This window comes from Panthera onca, chromosome A3 (genome assembly GCF_046562875.1).
Source record: "Panthera onca isolate mPanOnc1 chromosome A3, mPanOnc1 haplotype 2, whole genome shotgun sequence".
NCBI classification, from domain to species: Eukaryota; Metazoa; Chordata; class Mammalia; order Carnivora; family Felidae; genus Panthera; species Panthera onca.
Genome location: NC_138341.1, coordinates 67,401,461 through 67,421,634, shown reverse-complemented (window position 1 = coordinate 67,421,634; position 20,174 = coordinate 67,401,461). Strand labels below are relative to the sequence as shown.

Here is a 20,174-nt window from a genome sequence, read left to right as displayed (position 1 = left end):
TACAACAAATTTAAAGTCAGTTAACAAGCACACACTATTTGAATTTTTTGTTTTGGGGGTGACAATAATACATGCAATTTTAGTTTTTAAAATTTAGGCTAAAGCATTCATTGGGATTAAGCAATGACTATTTTTTACTATCTGTAAAAAAACATTAATATTAGGATATGTATTTTTCTCTTCACCTTCTATTTTGTTCTTTATTTTTGTAAAAGGAAATTGGCATCTATTTTTATGAATACAAAAAGGAAAACATTTTGAAAGGGAATGGCTTTTTTCTGAATCACTTAAAACAGACTAAAACTTATGTGCATTGAACACATTAGTGCTGAAAAAATATTCAGGGTATAATATCCAAGTCCCACTTGCAGGTGACCACTTATGAACTGACATTTCAATGGCATTTTTATCCTATCATGAGCCTCCCCCTATGAACTGAGTCACCTACTTGGATTTAAAGATAAAACACCTTCCTTAGGGGAAAATGAAAATCTGAAAAGAATTTTTTTAACCCTAAGAGGTTCGGACCATACACCATTTCCCTGATTATGAAACATCCCAATAAAGAAAAGTTTCAATATTTTGACTTCTGGGCACATCTTTAAAGGCATTCTGAAAGCCCACATCTCTAGGGTTAAGAACATGTAATGCAATATGGTGTCACAGGTGATACCCTTAAAAGACAGCCTAATGGTCTATCTATCTAGGTTCAAGTTAGTTAACATACAGTGTAGTGTGTTAACTCCAGGAGAATAACCCAGTGATTCATACTTAGATGTAACACCCACTGCTCATCCCAATAAGTGCCCTTCTTAAGGTCCATCACACATTTAATCCATCTCCTCACTCACTCTTTATGACCTCAGAACATTGCATGCCTTGCTTTAATGAAAAAAGTATCTAGTAAAGTTGGCTGTAAAGCAAAACTCCATAAATAAATCTCTACCCTCCTTTGCAGTAATCTCCTTTATAAAATTAAAGAAACAGTATCAGCAAGAAGAAAAAAGAAACCCTCAGTGTTATGTGTTGATACCTCACTTTGTTCCCAACGTAATTTAAAGTGACTTGTCAGAATATGTAAAACTATAACAAAAGAGTGAAAAAGGGCAAAAAACAAGGGTGGGGACATAAAAGAGAGCCAGGAACAAGGCTTTTTAAAAAAGAATAAAATAACTACCTCTGCTCTGGGTGGATCACAGCTTGGTTCTATCTAGTAACCCTCCATCAACTAATGACATCACCCCCCAAAATTCAATTTGCCTCGTGAGCATTTTGGGGGGAAGTAGAGAGGTCAGGGGGAGAGGTGAAAACACAGGGGAGTCTGGCCAACTCACTTTTCATTTGGCTTCATGTAGGAGTAGATTTTAACATATCTGGAATAGAAAACGCCCTAGACTGTGTGTTAGTAAAACAATCCTCCTCAAATATTGTTCTTCTGAGACAAAGCACTCATAAATATTGGAAGGCATCGAATTCAGAATCGAGGCCTGCTTGCTTGCCAAAAACAGAGCCTTAAAGATGTATAAAGCTCCTCTGTGTCTCTCCTGTCTTCAGAGTCAGACAGCTCAAAAGATTGATCTATTCTTGCTGTCGGCATTTCTTCACTTCCCCCTCACTCCTGAAACCACTTTAATGTGGCTTCCACCCCCAGCACATCACCAAAGCTGATCTTGCTAAGGTCCCCAAAGTACATTTCAGCTCATGTTTTTCTTAGAGTCTTAGCAGCATTTGGAAGTTGACTTCTCCCTCCTTCTTAAAATACTCTGTGCCCTTTGTTTTCTTTAACACCATACTTTTTGGACACCTCCCTGTTCTTTGTTCATTCCTTCTACCTGTCCTCTATCTGCTTCTCCTTTTTCACCTGACTCTTCAGTGTTAGTGTTCCTTAGTTCTGTTGTAGTGCTTAGAGGAACCCTAGATATGAGAGAGCCCACAAAAATGTTGCTGTCATGCAGACCAGAAAAAAAAAAGTACTTATCCTCTGTATCCCATAATGGAGAAGTTCATCAAGTTCTTGTCAACTGAATGACAGCAGCGGTAAACACGGTATATTGCCTTGCTCACTCTTGGTTCCATAGTCCTTCTGGTGCTTTTCCTTTACTGCAGACCCTGGAGAGCCAGGAACCGTGTTTCCCTCACTCCTTCACAGCTAGAGACTCCAGTGTGATGTAGGTTTCATCCATCAGAAGTCCTCATGTGAAATCTGAATTTGAAATTGATATAGGTGGAAAGAGAAGCAGCAGAAATGCCTGAATCATCCACTTAGCTAGTGTGAGGATCTAGCTGCTATTACGTGATGCTGGAGCCAGTAATCCTGGTGAGACTTCCTGATGCCTGGACTGTGGCTAGGGTAGCATGTCCATTAGTGCAATGATTTCAGTGACAGTCTCCTGATTCCCAGCAGCTCCCTTCATGGGCCTATCACACACAAAAAATTGTCCAAGGCTTAGCAATGGAGATTAGGGAACTTTCATGAAAGTTCTGGGTATTGTTTTGGGAACTTTCAGCAATTTTCTGATGTTACAGATATGCCCCTTTGATTTTCTACTAACTACACTATCTGACAACTCTAAGGTAGAAATTTACTTGTTGCAAACCAAAGAAATGCTAATAATACTCCTTGTTCATAGCAAAGCAAGTTACCTTTTTTTCTGGTAGATATATAATTGACTTTTGCCCTAAAGAAAAGATAATCCCAAACATTCTTTTTATTGCCCTAAAACTCTAATAATATGGGAGTCACTAGCCATATGCAATTATTGAGCACTTGTAATGTAGCCACTTTGAATTGAGATATGTCGTAAGTGTAAAATACCAGAATTCAAAGCCTCAATATAAAAGGTATGTAAACTCTATCATTTTGTTCATTTATTGTTTATATGGATTATATACTGAAATATTTTAGACATATTGGGCTAAATGATAAATTAATTTCACCTATTTTTACTTTAATATGGTACAAGATTCAAGATTTTGAATTGTACACGATGCTCATAATACAGCAGTGTTGGACAGTCCTGCCCTGTAGCATTTAAACCAGTTTCATATCTATTAGCCAGTTGAGTTCAGCATCCCTGATTGCATGAATGTATATACACACATATGTCTACATATGTTCTCCTTTGAACCAGGTTCTGTCATTACTTCGTGTGTCAAATAGAAATCTTTGACACTTACGTCTATATTTTCAGGAGAATCACAGTTTTAACATTTCATATTTGAGCAGCCAATTCTACAGAGTTGCTCCAACAGGCCCCATCTAAATATGTTCTTCCAGTCTATGACTCATAGTGATTTTGCAAGGACCCAATGCCCTATATTAAATGCATTCTAAAATAGCTAAGATGGTTTTCATTACCTACTATGGTACCCTAAGAAAACAGCTAAATTTTGAATGTTTACTACTTTCTACATACTGTCTGAAACAATTTACAGATTATCTCCTTTCATCTTCATAACACCTCTGGGTCAGGTGACATACTCTCCATTTTACAAATGAGACATTTAGAATTGAAGGTACTTGTCCACTGTGACCAGCGGGGAAGTGGCAGCTGGATTTGCACTCAAGCAGAACTGATCCAAAGTCCACCTCCATTACCACTGTGCCACTCTGTCTTTTCTTTCCACTAAACAGGAGAGAGTATCTGTCACTTTGCTGACCCGAAACTGTGGTATGACAGAGAAGTGACTGCCTTTGCTTCTTCTGCCTCCTCTGCTCCCAGGCCCTTTGATCCAGTTGGCTGTTTTTCAGAATCCTGGGCATAGCCTGGGTAGCTCTCCCAGACTCTCCCAATTGAGGAGATTGAATGACATGCTGAGCAGTAACTCCAGGTTTTATGAGTGAATTCCACAGGAAGAGTGTGACTTTGCCGGTCACAGAGCTTGCTTAAGAGCCAGTCCACCATCTTTGGCAAAGACAGAGAACAATTACACTGTAAGAGCTGCTATTAAGAGCTTACTGTGTGTCAGATGTTGTACTGGGCAATTTATATACATTCTTTTTAATCCATTCAGTGACTCAGTAAGGTGAGGGTTATCTCCATTTTAAAGAAGAGTAATTTGGCTTCAGGTTAATTATGAAAGTGCTAGGATTCCCTTGATAATCACTGAACTCTTCACTGATCATGAGCTACAATATGGCAGAAGTTTTAGACATTACAGTTGACACTTCAACAATGCAGTGGTAGGGGTACCAACCCTCTATGTGCTTGGAAATCCACATATAGCATTGGACTCCCCAAAAATGTAACCGCTAATTCTTACTATTGACCAGAAGCTTTGCCAATAACATCAACAGTTGGTGAACACGTTTTGTATGTTAGATGTATTATATACTATATTCTTAAAATAAGCTAGAAATGTTATTAAAATAAGAGAAAACACATTTATTGTACTGTGCTGTACAAAATCCACATGTAAGTGGACCTACGCAGTTCAAATTCATATTGTTCGAGGGTCAACGGTCTATTAAAATACCATTAAAGGGGCGCCTGGGTAGCTCAGTTGGTTAAGCATCCGACTTTGGCTCTGGTCATGATCTCACCATCTGAGAGTTGGAGCCCTGTGTCAGACTCTGTGCTGACAGCTCAGAGCCTGGAGCCTGCTTCAAATTCTGTGTCATCTTCTCTCTGTCTCTGCCCCTCCCCTGCTCGCACTCTGTCTCTCTCTCTCACAAAAATAATCAATAAACGTTAAAAAAAATTTTTTTTAATACCATTAAAAAGCTCCTATTGATGGGGCACCTGGCTGCCTTAGTCGGTTAATTCTCCGACTTTGGCTCATGTCATGATCTTAGGGTTCATGGGTTCAAGCCCTGTGTCAGACTCTGTGCTGACAGCCCAGAGCTTGGAGCCTGCTTCAGATTCTGTACCTCCCTCTCTCCTCTCTGCCCCTTCCCCACTTGTGCTCTGTCTCTGTCTCATAAATAAATGTTAAAAATTTTTTAAACTAGTGAAGTCTATGGTAGTATTTGTCCACATGTAACTGAGTAAGAAACATGCTTAAGAAAGGAGAATAGCAAAAATATGTGCCATCCTTCCATTATTGATGATACTTTAAAAGCTTCAAATGGGCAGGCAACTCAATATTTTCCACTATGCATCATATTAGCTCTTAATTCATTAACTGTCTCTTCTTACTGTCTGCTTTCTTGCTTTGGTCTATGTTTTACACTGGTGCTGCAGAGATGTCCGAAAGGATTATGCCGCCCCACTTCAGTCCCAGGAAATAGAACTGCTATGAATTATTAATAGTGTTGGCTTTCTAGTGCTTTAATTCTACCTCTTTGTTTCAATAAGGATATTAAATGGAATTTTTCCTATCACTTCAGGAACTTAGTACATTTTGTAGGAAACACTCAATGACTTGAGTAATAGAAGAGACAGTCCTATGTTGGTTTCCACTTCTACTTATTATGGATTCTCCATACATTCCATCCCATATATCCTTGCTCAGTGATAGGTTAATAGGGCAATTTTTAAATTGAGCTCTTTGGAGCCCTTGGGATTCCCCAGAGGTACTCAAGGTATAGCCAGGAAACAGAGGCCTGAGGAGGAGGTTCTGAACCTCACCCCCAACCATTCCCTTGCTTCAGAGAAGCACCTCACTTCTATAAGCATTAAGCTTTCATGCAAGATTATGTTGGAAGAAAGGACTCTTCTTTTTAAAAAGCTTTAAAACCCTGAATAAATACAACTACAATAGGTGTTTATACAGCTTTGAGATTCCAAGAACAATGTCTAAGGATTTTTGATAATTAAAACTCATCTGAGCATATACAACCAACTGTGCCCTGAACTTGATTGAAATGGTGGCATGTCATGTGACTTGGTCTGCAAGATGGACTTGGACCTCCAGGGGTGTTGTAATAATCACCCTAAATGCTGGGTGAAGTCAGTTACTATGCTAATGTATACAATGAATAAGCTTAAAATCACAAGAACTGCAGTAAAATTTGGGGGCTGGCAAAAATAAGTGAACTGATTCCACAAATAAACTTGGTTCACGTGCTTGCATTCAGGTTATTAGGTCAGACCCATAGGCCTCCAGTTTCCTCTGTGAGGATGAACATAGTCCTTACTTGTTACTGACATGAATTTTATCACTTTTCTGTAATAAGAGCAACTATTTGTTTACCTTTCAAAGTGTGTAAAAAATGGGGGGAGGGTTATTTCATGGGAGATAAAATTAAAAAGTTAAAAAGTTCATGCCCAGGGCTCCCTTCTGTGTGTGAACTGTGGAAAACCTTAGAAATGTGCCCCTTTTCTCATGCATGGAAGCTGTAGACCCGAAGAAGGCAGGCAAATGACAAAGATGGGTTCATTCAGGATGTGTTGTATTTACTGAGTGCCCCCTGTCATCAGGCATCATGCTAGATGTTTGGGATGCAATAGTCAGATTCCTCCTCTGCCTTCATAGAATTTGCATTCTAATATGGAGGAGGCATGTAACGAACACATCAAGAATTACATAAACATAGAAATTACAGAATGTGATACTTCCCATGATGCACACAATAGTTGGGCGGGTCCTTTTTAGATAGAGGCAGTCAGAGAAGGGTCTCTGGGAGGGGAAATAACTAAGTGTGTTTTAGAAAGTCACAGCTGGCCTCTTTGCTGGCTGCTGAGGCCATAAATGTGTGGCTTTTACTATACTGGATAGCCAAATGTGTGCCATCTGCACCAAAGAATCAGAATGCTGTGGAAACCCTTGAGGGGACCAATAGTTGGTGACTGCCTGAGTAGGAACAGAAAAATACAACATAGTTAATTTAGTAAACGGATGGAATTTTCCCCTGGTCATCTAACATTTATCAGCACTGTTTTTTATTCTTTTTTTCCATGCAAAGATGACCTGAAGAATACTTAAAACACATGCAAGATCATTGTCTTTTGCCACTCCATAAAAATTATTTTTATAACCATGTATAATCCTCATGAAACATGTAAGAAATGCATCTATAATGAAATGTCCTCGTATTACTTTGTAATTGTTAAAGGCAACATGATTTTGGTAAAAGAATTGACTTCACAGAAATATTTTAATTTTCAAAATCTCTACACACAGCATTTAAAATATATTAGAGTGAAGGGAGGACATGTTTATCAAGTAACATGACTTCTGTTAACAGAATTTTCCACTTTCCATTCTTATTCTTCCATTTGTATTAGTTGAACCTTCTTATTTAAAAAAAAAAAGGCTTTAAAAGCCTACCAGTGTATCATGTTACTTAAATAAAAATACCTGAAAGATATACACACATAGAGCAGATTCAGATTCATAGCATAAATATTATACTTCAGTGTCTCTCAAGCAAATATAATTCACTCATCCATCCAACCATCCATCCATTCAGTATTTATTGAGTCTACTGACCTAATAGGTAAAATATGCTTTAGCCAGAGCAATGTACTCTGATCATACTGGCCCCTTGACTCAGTGAACACTGTTCATGATTCTTTCTTTATGTACTAAAGCAATTCTTTCAAAGGCTTAGTACCAACAAAAATGTGACTAGATAGCCTACAATAAGGAGCAATTTGAAATTATCCAATTAATGTGATAAAAACTGACTAACAATGAATTCTGGAGAAGTACATAGGGTGGTTTATCTCGGAACCCCAAAGAAAACTATTCTAAGGAACTTCAGTAAGGCATCTGATTCCAATGAAGAGATCACTAGTTTCCCTATGTACCAGTTTAAAAACATGATGATTAAAAAGCATCTTGTTCAAAATAGCAAGAAAAACAAAATATATCTAAGTATTAACTTATCGGTATTTAATTAAGAACCTGAATTAAGTAAACTACAAATTTTGAGGAGAAATGTAAAGAACAGAAATAGGGAAAATCTGTTACTCTTGATAAGATTAAATGTTAGAATGTCCATTCTTTCCGAATTATTTTAAAATTTACAAGGGTATTTTAAGATTTATAAGGGGATTTGGACTGGACAAAATTATGCTAAAATCTAATAGACTTCATGATAAACAATGACAATTGGAATAATGAGGTTGGGGGGTAACAGAGACTGCTGGGCATTAAAATATATTCTAAAGCTATAAGAATTAAAATAGTTTGGTATTCTAGGCCTATCTCAAAAAACAAGAAAAATCCCAAATACAAAATCTAACAGCACACCTAAAGGAACTAGAAGCAGAACAGCAAAGGAACCCCAAATCCAGCAGAAGAGAAATAATAAAGATCAGAGGAGAAATAAACAATTAAGAATCAAAAAAAAAAAAAAAAACAAAAAAACAAAACAAAACCAAAACAGAACAAATCAAACTGAGTTGGTTTTTCAAAAAAATAAACAAAATTGATAAACCTCTAGCCAGACTTCTCAAAAACAAAAGGGAGATGACCCAAATAAAATCATGAATGAAAATGGAATTATTACAACCAATCCCTCAGAAATACAAGCAATTATCAGGGAATACTATGAAAAATTATATGCCAACAAACCTGGACAAATGGACAACCTGGAAGAAATGGACAAATTCCTAAACACCTATACACTACCAAAACTCAAACGGGAAGAAATAAAAAATTTGAACAGACCCATAACTAGTGTAGAAATTGAATCAGTGATCAAAAATCTCCCAACAAATAAGAGTCCAGGGCCAGATGGCTTCTCTGGGGAATTCTACCAGACATTTAAAGCAGCATTAATACCTATCCTTCTCAAGCTGTTCCAAAAAATAGAAAAGGAGGGAAAACTTCTGGACTCATCCTACAAAGCCAGCATTACTTTGATTCTCAAACCAGACAGAGACCCAACATAAAAGGAGAACTACAGGCCAATATCCCTGATGAACATGGATGCAAAAATTCTCAACAAGATACTAGCAAATCAAACTCAACAGCATATAAAAAGAATTATTCACCATGATCAAGTGGGATTCATTCCTGGGCTGCAGGAAATATTCGCAAATCAATTAATGTGATACATCACATTAATAAAAGAAAAGAACCATATGATCCTGTTAATATATGCAGAAAAAGCATTTGACAAAATCCAGCATCCTTTTTTTAATAAAAACCCTAAAGAAAGAATAGAAGGAAATACTTAAACATCATGAAATCCATTTATGAAAAGCCCACAGCTAATATCATCCTCAATGGGGAAAAACTGAGAGCTTTCCCCCTGAGATCAGGAACACAACAGGGATGTCCACTCTCACCGCTGTTGTTTAACATAGTGTTGGAAGTGCTAGCATCAGCAATCAGACAACAAAAGGAAATAAAAGGCATCAAAACTGGCAAAGAAGAAGTCAAACTTTCACTTTTCACAGATGACATGATACTGTATACAGAAAACCCGACAGACTCCACCCAAAGTCTGCTAGAACTCATACATGAAGTCAGCAAAGTCACAGGGAACAAAAATCAATGTACAGAAGTCGGTTGCATTTTTATACACCAATAATGAAGCAACAGAGAAAGAAACTGATTCCATTTACAATTGCACCAAGAACCATAAAATATCTAGGAATAAACCTAACCAAAGATGTAAAAGATCTGTATGCTGAAAAGTATAGAAAGCTTATGAAGGAAACTGAAGAAGACACAAAGAAACAGAAAAACATTCCATGCTCATGGATGGGAAGAATAAATATTGTTAAAATGTCAATACTACCCAAAGCAATCTACGCATTCAATGCAATCCCAATCTAAATTGCACCGGCATTCTCAAAGCTAGAACGAACAATCCTAAAATTTGTGTGGAACCACACAAGACGCCAAATAGTCAAAGTAATACTGAAGTAGAAAACCAAAGTGGGAGGCATCACAATCCCAGACTTTAGCTTCTACTGCAAAGCTGTAATCATCAAGACAGTATGGTATTAGCACAAAAACAGATACATAGACCAATGGTATAGAATGGAGACTCCAGAATTGGACCCATAAACATATGGCCAGCTAATCTTTGACAAAACAGGAAAGAGTATCCAATGGAAAAAAGATGGTCTCTTTAAAAAATGGTGCTGGGAGAATTGGACAGCAACATGCAGAAGAATGAAACTAGACCACTTTCTTACACCATACAAAAAAATATACTCAAAATGGATGAAAGACCTGAATGTGAGACAGGAAACCATCAAAACCCTAGAGCAGAAAACAAGCAACAACCTTTTTGACCTCAGCTGCAGCAATTTCTTACTCGACACATCTCCAAAGACAAGAGAATGAAAAGCAAAAATAAACTATTGTGACCTCATCAATAGGTCTTGTTGATCAAGAAGACAATCAATAAAACTAAAAGGCAACTGACAGAATGGGAAAAGATATTTGCAAATCACATATTGGATAAATGGTTTGTATCCAAAATCTATAAGGAACTCACCAAACTCCACACCTGGAAAAAAAAAAAATCCAGTAAAGAAATGGGCAGAAGACATGAATAGACAGTTTTCCAAAGAAGACATCCAGATGGCCAACAGACACAAAAACAATGCTCAACGTCACTCATCATCAGGCAAATACAAATCAAAGCCACACTGAAATAACACCTCACGCCTGTCAGAGTGGCTAAAATGAACAAATCAGGAAACTAGATGCTGGTGAGGATGTGGAGAAATGGGAACCCTCTTGCACTGTTGGTGGGAATGCAAACTGGTGCAACCCCTCTGGAAAACAGTGTGGAGGTTCCGCAAAAAATTAAAAATAGAGGTACTCTGTGACCCAGCAATAGCACAACTAAGAATTTATCTAAAGGATACAGGAGTGTTATACATAGGGGTATATGTACCCCAGTGTTTATAGCAGCGCTTTCAACAATAGCCAAGTTATGGAAAGAGCCTAAATATCCATCAACTGATGAATGGATAAAGAAGATGTGGTTTATATATACAATGGAATACTACTTGGCAATGAGAAAGAATAAAATCATGCCATTTGCAGCAACATGGATGGAACTGGAGGGTATTATGCTCAATGAAATAAGTCAGAGAAAGATATCATATGTTTTCATTCATATGTGGATCTTGACAAACTGAACAGAAGACCATGGGGGAAGGTAATGGGGAAAAATGTTACAGAGAGGGAAGGGGGGCAGACCATAAGAGACTCTTAAACACAGAGAACAAACAGGGTTGATGGGGGGTGGGGGGAGAGAGGAAAGTGAGTGATGAGCATTGGGGAGGGCACTTGTTAGGATGAATACTGGGTTTGTATGGAAGCCAATTTAACAAATTTTATTAAAAATAAAATAGTTTGGTAATGGTTTAGGGATTAACCAAAGCTATCAGTGAAGTCAAATAGAATGTCTAGAAAAAGATTCAGGCATATACGTAGATTCAGTCTCTGATAACAGTTGTGCTGGGGAAAATATCTAACCATTCAAAATTAAGATCTCTTTTTCATATAATGCAATCATATAATTCCAGATGGATTGAAGATTTAAACATAAAGGAAAAAGCCATACTTCCAATTAAAGATGTTACATTTTGAACATATGCATTTACTTCTCCCATTTAAGCCCCACTTAAGTATGAGTAAAATTGATTTTTTAAAAAAGGTTTAAACACCCAGAAGAACAAAGAATGAGAGAGAAAGCTTCAAAACTTTGGAAAACAAGGCAACAAAACTTGGGAAATTAGAAAGCAAATGAGCTAATGGTCACACTGATCTGAATGGTAAGTGTCCAGTGGGAGAAGCAGAGAAATGGCCCTTTTAACACAGTGGAAACTCCCCAAGGCAGTGGGCAGAAGTGGGCAGAAATGTGGGGTCAAAAATACAAGGATTTAAAATTTGTTTAATAAGCTTTTATCTCCCATCCCTTACAGGGGAGTGGCTGCACCACCCACCCAGGTGGAAGCCAGAATTTCAAGCTCTGGAGAGGGTCTTAGAGGCACAGCTGAAAAAAGATCAAGTGCTGATAACAGATATTCAGTGAAAATTACACACTAAATACTGAGGTCTTACCCTTCTTCCCAGAACACACATAGCCAAATTTATAGACTCTAGGTGGATATTGGACATACCTTCTGTGGAGGATCTGCCCAATTTAAGAGAAGAGGTACAAAGGTACCAAAATCAGAAGCTCCGCCATGAAATGGCTCATTCACCGTACTCCAGTAAACCTAAGACCACAGCTCCGCAGCTGGCTAAGGAGAAGTCCACTCCAGGTTGGGGGATGTCCTACCTTCCATTGCTCACTCCAGGAAACATCGGATTGAATTGTTACTCTGCCCCTAAGATGGGATGTCCCTATGGAGAAGCCTTTGGCCCAAGCACTGATCCCTGGCCCTATTGTTTCCACTGTGCTTAGAGGACAGATGTCTAAGGAAGTAGAGCTCAGCGCAGTGCAGACAGGCACATGTTCCATTCCTGGCCATCTATTCATCCTCAAGGGCTCCCCTTGCTCTTCAGCAATTAACTCTCATAACAATTATTAATTTTTTTAATTTTTTTTTTTTTTAAATTTTGAGAGAGCAAGCAGGGAACGGGTAGAGAGAGAAGGAGAGAAAGAGAATCCCAGTCTCCAGACTGTCAGCACAGAGCCTGATGTGGGACTCGAACTCACAAACTGTGAGATCATGACCTGAGCCAAAATTCAGAATCAGACCTTAACCCACTGAGCCACTCAGGTGCCCCTCCCATAGCAATTATTAACACCATTTTCACTTAAATTCCTCAACCCTACCTCACCTCCAGTAATTCTCAGTAAATTACCTTACCTCAGGCTATCTTATGTAAATGCCTCTTCATATCAAATTGTGTGTGTGTGTGTTTTGACCCACTGTCTTCTGTACAGATAAGATTTGTCCTGTCTTCTAAATGTAACGAGTCTGCTTACGAACCTGCCCTGAGCCCTTGTCCCACTAATTACTACTTCTATCTTGCATCTTCTATTCATTCTGGCTGCCCACTTGTGAGAATATGTGGGCTTATTCTCCAGGTGCCAGGAGTGCTGGTGGAAGGTGGCCCTCAACTGTCAGCCCTCTTCAGAAGTTGCCCCAGCAAAAGGAAGTCATAACACAAACAGTCACCCCTTCTCTGGGCAGCTCTTCTGTAATGACTGGCTAATGGGGGGAGGGGTGGGATATAAAGACCCAGCCCTCTCACTGTACCTTGGGACAGCCCTGAAGGGTCTTCCCTAATTCAGAGCTCCTGTGTGTTGGCCGAGGTCTTCAATGAGACTACATCTCACCCAACTTCCCCCTCAGGCCAATGCTGTCTACTTTCTTTGCCTCCCACGGTTCTTGAACCCAAGAGCAATCCCTACAAACTAATCTCCATCTCAGAGTCGCATCCCAGGGCCCCCTCTCTATGACAGCACGTCTGTAAGTCATGGACATTTAAAATTTTGATAGGTAGTTCCAAGTTGCCCTTTTAAAAAGCTGTACAGAGTTGCATTCCCATCAATCTAGAAAAGTGCCTCTAAATTATCACTACTAGATATAATCAATTTTTCAAATCTTTGCCATTTCATAAGTAACAGATGGTATCTTGTTCTTGTTTGATTTATAATTTTAAAATTATGAGTAAGAGAATATTTCACATATTTATTGGCCATTTATATTTCTTATGTTTACGTTCTTTGTCCATTTTTCCATGGAATGGCTATCTTTTATGTATTGGTTTTTAAGTGCTCTTTGTAGAGTAAGAAAATTGCAGGTAAGTTTTCCGGTTTGTTCTTTGTTATGGCTTTGCTTAAGACATTTTTTTTGACCATTCTCTAAAGTTTTACATTTTTAATTGGTTAACATTATGCATTTTTTTCCCTATGCTTCTTAGTTTCCTGTCAAGCTTAAGCTGGCATTCCCTATCCTAAGATTTGAAATTTTCAATATGATTTTCTTTATAATTTAGCTCCAGTGCCATTGGCATCACAAGGATGTCCCTGAGTACCTTGACCAGAAATTAACCCCAACCATTTCCTCTGCCTTTACATTAAAATCACATTGCACATCACATTCTGAATTACTTTATAGTAATTTTTATTATTCTCCAAACTCTTCTGTTAGATTGTGAGTTACTGAGGGAAGAAATTTCATTTTATTCCTTTATTTTTAACCAAACTCCATACTTTATTTATCTTTCACTAGTTTTTCCACTAATGTCCTTTTCTTGGTCCAGAATCCCATCCAGGATACTGCATTAGTCATCATGTCTCCTTTGGCTTCTCTTGGCAGCCAGTTTCACAGATGTTGTGTTTTCCAAGTTTTTATTTAAATTCCATTGGTCAACATACAGTGTAATATTAATTTCAGGTGTACAGTTTGGTGATTCAACACTTAAAACCGATGCCTGCTACTCATCACAACAAGTGCCATTCTTAATCCCCATCCCCTATTTCAACCATCCCCCCACCTCCCATCTAGCAACCATCAGTTTGTTCTCTATAGTTTCTTGGTTTGCCTCTTTTTTCCCCCTTTGCTTGTTTTGTTTCTTAAATTCTATATATGAGTGAAACCGTATGGTATTTGTCTTTCTCTGACTTATTTTGAGCATAATACTCTCTAGCTCCATCCACATTGTTGCAAATGGCATGATTTTGTTCTTGTTTTGTGGCTAATATTCCATTGTACATATACCACATCCTCTTTATCCATTCATCAATCAACGGACACTTGGGCTGTTTCCATAATTTGGCCATTGTGGATAGTGCTGGTATGAACATTGGCGAGCATTTATCCTGAAAATTAGTATTTTTGTGTCCTTTGGATAAATACCTAGTAGTGCAACTATTGGATCCTAGGGTAGTTCTATTTTTAACTTTCTGAGGAACCTCCATACTGTTTGCCAGAGTGGCTGCACTGGTTTGCATTCCTACCAACAGTCTAAGAGGGGTTCCCCTTTCTCCACATCTCACCAGCACCTGTCGTTTCTTGTGTTACTCATTTTGGCCATTCTGACAGGTGTGAGGTGGTATTGCATTGTAGTTTTGATTTGAATTTCCTGGATGATGAGTGACATTGAGCGTCTTTTCAAGGGTCCACTGGCCATCTGTATATCTTCTTAGGAAAAATGTCTATTCATTTTTTGGGTGTTGAGTTTTATAAGTTATTTATATATTTTGGATAGTAAAGAAACTTCATTTTAGATATCTGTAATGCATTCCATTATCAAGGATATCACCTTGCTTACAATGCTACTTAAATATTTACTGAACTGAATTAACTGATACTGTTTGATTATGTGGTTTTTAAACCTTCTTGAAACAAAAAGGTGAAATTAAAACACTTGAGCTAGGAGATCTCGCAGTTCTGCCATCTCCCAGATCTGAGCCACACCTATAAAGGGCTGACTGCAGGAGCAGCACATGAGTGAAGTCTCAGGGCTTGCCAAGTGATAGGTGACCAGAACACTCTTCAGTAAGTAGGCAGGTCAGGCAAGATTGCTCCTAGCAGTAGGGGTGGCATGCTTGGAGCCATGACACAAAGTGGCCCTCTTGCATCTGATACAAAGCCATAGCTGAATCACCTAACAGCATGACCATTCTGCCCCTAGCAGTGGCATAGATTTATCCTTGGCCCTACTTGTGGCTGGTGAACTTCTTAATGGTGTTGAAGACCAGCTACAAGTAGGTAGTCAGGCTCTCAACTAGCTAAATACACTGAGTTTTCATCCTAGGTGGATTAGTTATTGCAACTCATAGGCCCACTAGTACTTGTCCTGGATTCACTGGTTCTAATTGTTCTCCACTCATTCTCTCTTGAGCCCATTGAAATACAGCTTTAACTCTACGAAAACTATACTTATCGAGGTCATCAGTGACCAGCGTGTTGCCAAATGCAATGGTCAATTCTCAGTCCTCACCTTACTTGACCTGCCAGCAGCAGGGACCCAGTTGATCCATTTGTGGAGGGTTTCATTTGCCTCCTAGGACAGGATGCCCTTCCAGTTTTGCTTCTACCCCCTAGATGCTTTCTTCTCTTCTTTGCTGGTTTTTCCTCTGCTTCCTGAGCTCTTAACTTTGGGGTGTCCTAAGACACAGTCCCTGTACCTCTTTCCTTTTCTATATGCTTTTTCTCAGTGATGCCATCCAATCTTATGGCTTTCAGTACTACCTGCAGACAAATTCCAACTTTATCTCCTCCAGCCAGACTCAAAGATCCAACTGCCTGCTCAACATCTCATGTAGATGTCTAATAGATATCTCAAAGTCAACTTTCCAAAATTGAACTTTTTTTTTTTAGGAAATATGATTTTATTTTTCAAGTTTTTATTAAATCCTAGTTAGTTAACATACAGTGTAATATTGGTTTCAGAGGTATAATTTAGTGATTTATCACTTACATATAACACTCGGTGATCAACACAAGTACCCTCCTTAATACCCATCATCCATTTAGCCCATCCCCCACCCACCTCCCTCCATCAACCCTGTTTGTTCTCTATAGTTGAGTATTATGGTTTGCTTCCCTCTCTTCCTCCACCCTTCTCCTACATTCTGTTTTGTTTCTTAAATTCCACATGAATGAAATCATACGGTATCTGTTTTTCCCTGACTGACTTATTTCACTTAGCATTATACTCTCTAGCTCAATCCATGTCATTGCCAATGGCAAGATTTTGTTCTTTTTAATGGCTGAGTAATATTCTATTGTGCTTATATACCACATCTTTATCCATTCATCAGTTGATGGACATGTGGGCTCTTTCCATAATTTGGCTACTCAAAACTGAACTTCTAATCTTTCCCCAATCTGCTCTTCACACGGTCTCTCCATTTCAGTGAATCACAACCATTACCAAATAGTTTCTCACCAGTAACTCTGGGGTCATCCTTCAGTCCTCTCTCCCTCACATCATGTCCAATCTGTCAGCAAATCACAGCCAGAATCTGACCGTTTGTCATCACCACCACTGCTACTACCCTGGGCAAATTACTTAACTCTTCTCTCTTTCCTCATCCATACCTTGGGAGTAATGATGGACTATAACTTACAGGGTTAGAGTCTATATAAAGAACTTAGCACAGTGCTGAGCAAATAGTGCTTAATATACTTTCGCTTTTATTATTTCTGGCCTTTGTTTTCTAAAAGATTTCAAGGAGATAGTAGTAAAATTGAAGCCAGTGGCTCCTTTTCTAAATAACTAAATTTTGTTCTTCAACATGTGCAATTTCAACTTTGAAGATTTTAACTAAATGAGTTGAAGAAAATAAGGTGTGTTACTGGGCTTAGCTTCTGAGAAAGGAGAAACATGAAAATTCACCTTACCTAGTAAAACTGTCACAAGAATCAAAGAAAGGGTTAAATAATTCAATGGCAATTTGAATCATTGGCATTCTTCTCTAGACTGATTAAGAGTAATTTCCAGCTTATCGGACCACTTTAGCATAGAAAATATTTTTTAATTCAAGGTTACAGGAGAGTGTTACATATGATAGTACACAGCTGTATGTGGTACTAGCCTCACAACTTGAAAGAATTTTGGGGATATGGGCAAACTTGTGGACTGTTTCTACAGCAACAGCTGGGTAACAGCCAGTGCTTATATAAAACTGCTTCAGGTTGTTTACCTGTAGTCCTATGTAATCTGTCATCCCAACTAATTATTAATAGGTAGAAAGATTCTGGAAAATCTTTAACAGTAATATCTCGGGTGTCAACAATATTAAACTAAGCCTGAATTATATAAGGAAGCATTGCAGATAAGTTCCCAAATGCATAAATTAAACACCTATATATTGCTAATAAATAAAAACCATTGCACCATAGAAGCTGAAAAATAGTTTCAGAGCATTTAACTTGTCTCTTTAACGTGGCCATTTTGATAATATATGTATTAAGAAATCGTTTTTGAATAGATCAGAAAGTGTTCAGCTAATTTTATTTTAATTTTTTAAGATTTTATTTTTTTAAGGGGTGCCTGGGTGGCTCAGTCAGTTTAAGCATCTGACTTTGGTTCAGATCATGATCTCACAGTTTTGGGTTAGATCCCCACATCCGTCTCTGTGCTTGACAGCTCAGAACCTGGAGCCTGCTTTCAGATTCTGTGTCTCCCTCTCTCTCTGTCCTTTCCTTGCTCATGCTCTCTCTCTCTTTCAAAAATAATTAAAAGAAAAATTTTTTAAAAATTTTTAAAAAGATCTTAGTTTTTAATGTAATCTCTATACCCAAAGTAGGGTTTGCACTTACAACCCTGAGATCAAGAGTTGCATACTGTATTGACTGAGCCAACCAGGCACTCCTCATCTAAAATGTTTATGGAAAATCACATTCTTTACACTTTTTTCATTTTTTCTTTCAACACATGGCAGATATGTACATATACATATGTACACACACCTATCATGTGCTGAGTAATGAGAAAAAACAATGGTGAATTGTTTTTATTATTTACTTCTTTGTAAAAATATTATCCTTTTACATATAAGAGCTAGGTTTTAATAGCTTTGAATGCTTTAAAACAAGGAAAATATGAAATCATCAGGAGTTTACTGGGCTTAATTTGCTATAAGCTTTTCTTTGTTCCTATTTAATTATGTGTTAATCTTTCTGGTACTCTGATACATGATGTATACAATATAAAAAATTATATTTCACATTAGATGCAAAAGTTACTTAGTAAAAGTAAACTCCCATTGTAACCTGTGGTGGGATCATTTTGGCTAGTCCATAGATGCTGAGTGCTAATTGTTATTCATTTGTTTATTTTTTGTAGGATGTCCTGGCTGAGCAAGGTTGGAAGTCCTAGTTCTCGCATTGACCGCACAAACTTTTCTAATGAAAAAACCATCTCTCAACTTGACTACTCAAATTTTAGTATTCGATACTAACAGAAGAGAAATAAAAATTTTAATGCTTATATTACACAACAAACACCATATATTCTCAAGTCTATGTACTAGAATAATAGTAGCAGAGTAGGGTAAAAAAAAGAACTTTCTGTTCTGAAAGCTACAACAGAATATATGTTACTAAAAAGGTCTGACACTAAAATAGTTTTACTCGACTATGTTTTTAAGACGCAAAAACATAGTATTGTAAAGGTCATTACAAAATATTTAATATGAATATTTAAACTTGTCTCGTGGAATCTTTAGTGAATATTATAGCAAGCGTTATTTGGCTAGGTATAAAATAAAGCTTAACCATTTAAAAATTAAGCATTGTTGTCTGAATTCTAAAAACCTCCTGAATAATAATTTATTAAATTTGAGTCGTTTGTTTAATAAGAACCGGTAGTTAGATATAAACGTATATGATGATCAGTATAACCACAAAATAATATCAATAAAGAATTTTTTAAATTCTGGTTGAGACATTCAATATTTTGGTTGGAGTAACCTAATGCCATCTATGACCTTTATTGTTCTGTGTAGTGAGCAGGTGAGTGATGGTAACTGTTAAGAACCCACAATTTCACTACTACAAACAGCAAGATTTATGTCAACAACTATGTACAATGGTTTGTCCTGTTAACCAGAAAAGGAACCGACAGTCCAAGTAAATCATACTATCCCTTGAACTTGACTTATCATTTAGGGATTTTCACATGTAAATGGTAATTAAGCAACAGGATATTTTAAGGAGAAGGTTCATTTCTATGCCATAGAATTATTGAAAAAAGATCTTTAACTCAAAATACTAGGGGACTTCAAATGTTGTAGGCATATACATGTGTATGTCCTTCAGTGATCTCCTAATTTTTGTACCAATGGAATCCTTCATTAAAACAAAATTTTACACGGAATTTAATACCTAAAGTAAGTAAAAAAGCCCACTAGTATGACTGAAATGGGCATGGAGGTCCTTGGAGCCCTGCATGCTTGGTCTCACTTTGCCTCCTGCATCTTGTCTGCCTTGGACAATTTCACATCCCCTAGGAATCCACATTAGAAACTACCATTCTGTCTGTAGAACCAATCTCAACTGCTACTCTCAATGGCATGGACAAAGACTTCAGGCCTCTTTCTTTTACCTGCTCCAAGAGTAGAATTGAGAAAAGAAAATGAGGCGAGACTGACATCATTCCTTTGAAACGTTAACTCTGTGGATAATAATAATATTGATATCTACCATACACAAGACAACACAAAATCAGGGAATGACCAAGATATTTTTTAAAACTTTCCAAACACACTTAAAGGAATAAAACAACTTTCCTATTATTCTAATGTCATCATCATGTTAAGCATTATACATGTCAAATATTATACAGGAGGATCTATTGTGATAGTCATTTGAATTTTTCTCTTATTTCCCTACTCCTGGTTG

At 37.6% G+C, this 20,174-nt stretch overlaps 1 protein-coding gene across 3 annotated transcripts in view; it reads left to right on the top strand.

The window, feature by feature from the left end:
* Positions 1-19,212, top strand: part of ACYP2 (acylphosphatase 2) — a 278,925-nt gene extending 259,713 nt beyond the window's left edge. For all 3 annotated transcript variants that reach the window (XM_078444475.2, XM_078444474.2, XM_060606014.3), the window contains one exon: positions 18,619-19,212. In XM_078444475.2, the coding sequence (XP_078300601.1) occupies positions 18,619-18,733 (115 nt within the window). In that variant the 3' untranslated portion in view covers positions 18,734-19,212. The remainder of the gene's footprint in view (positions 1-18,618) is intronic.
* The last annotated feature ends 962 nt before the right edge of the window (positions 19,213-20,174 follow it).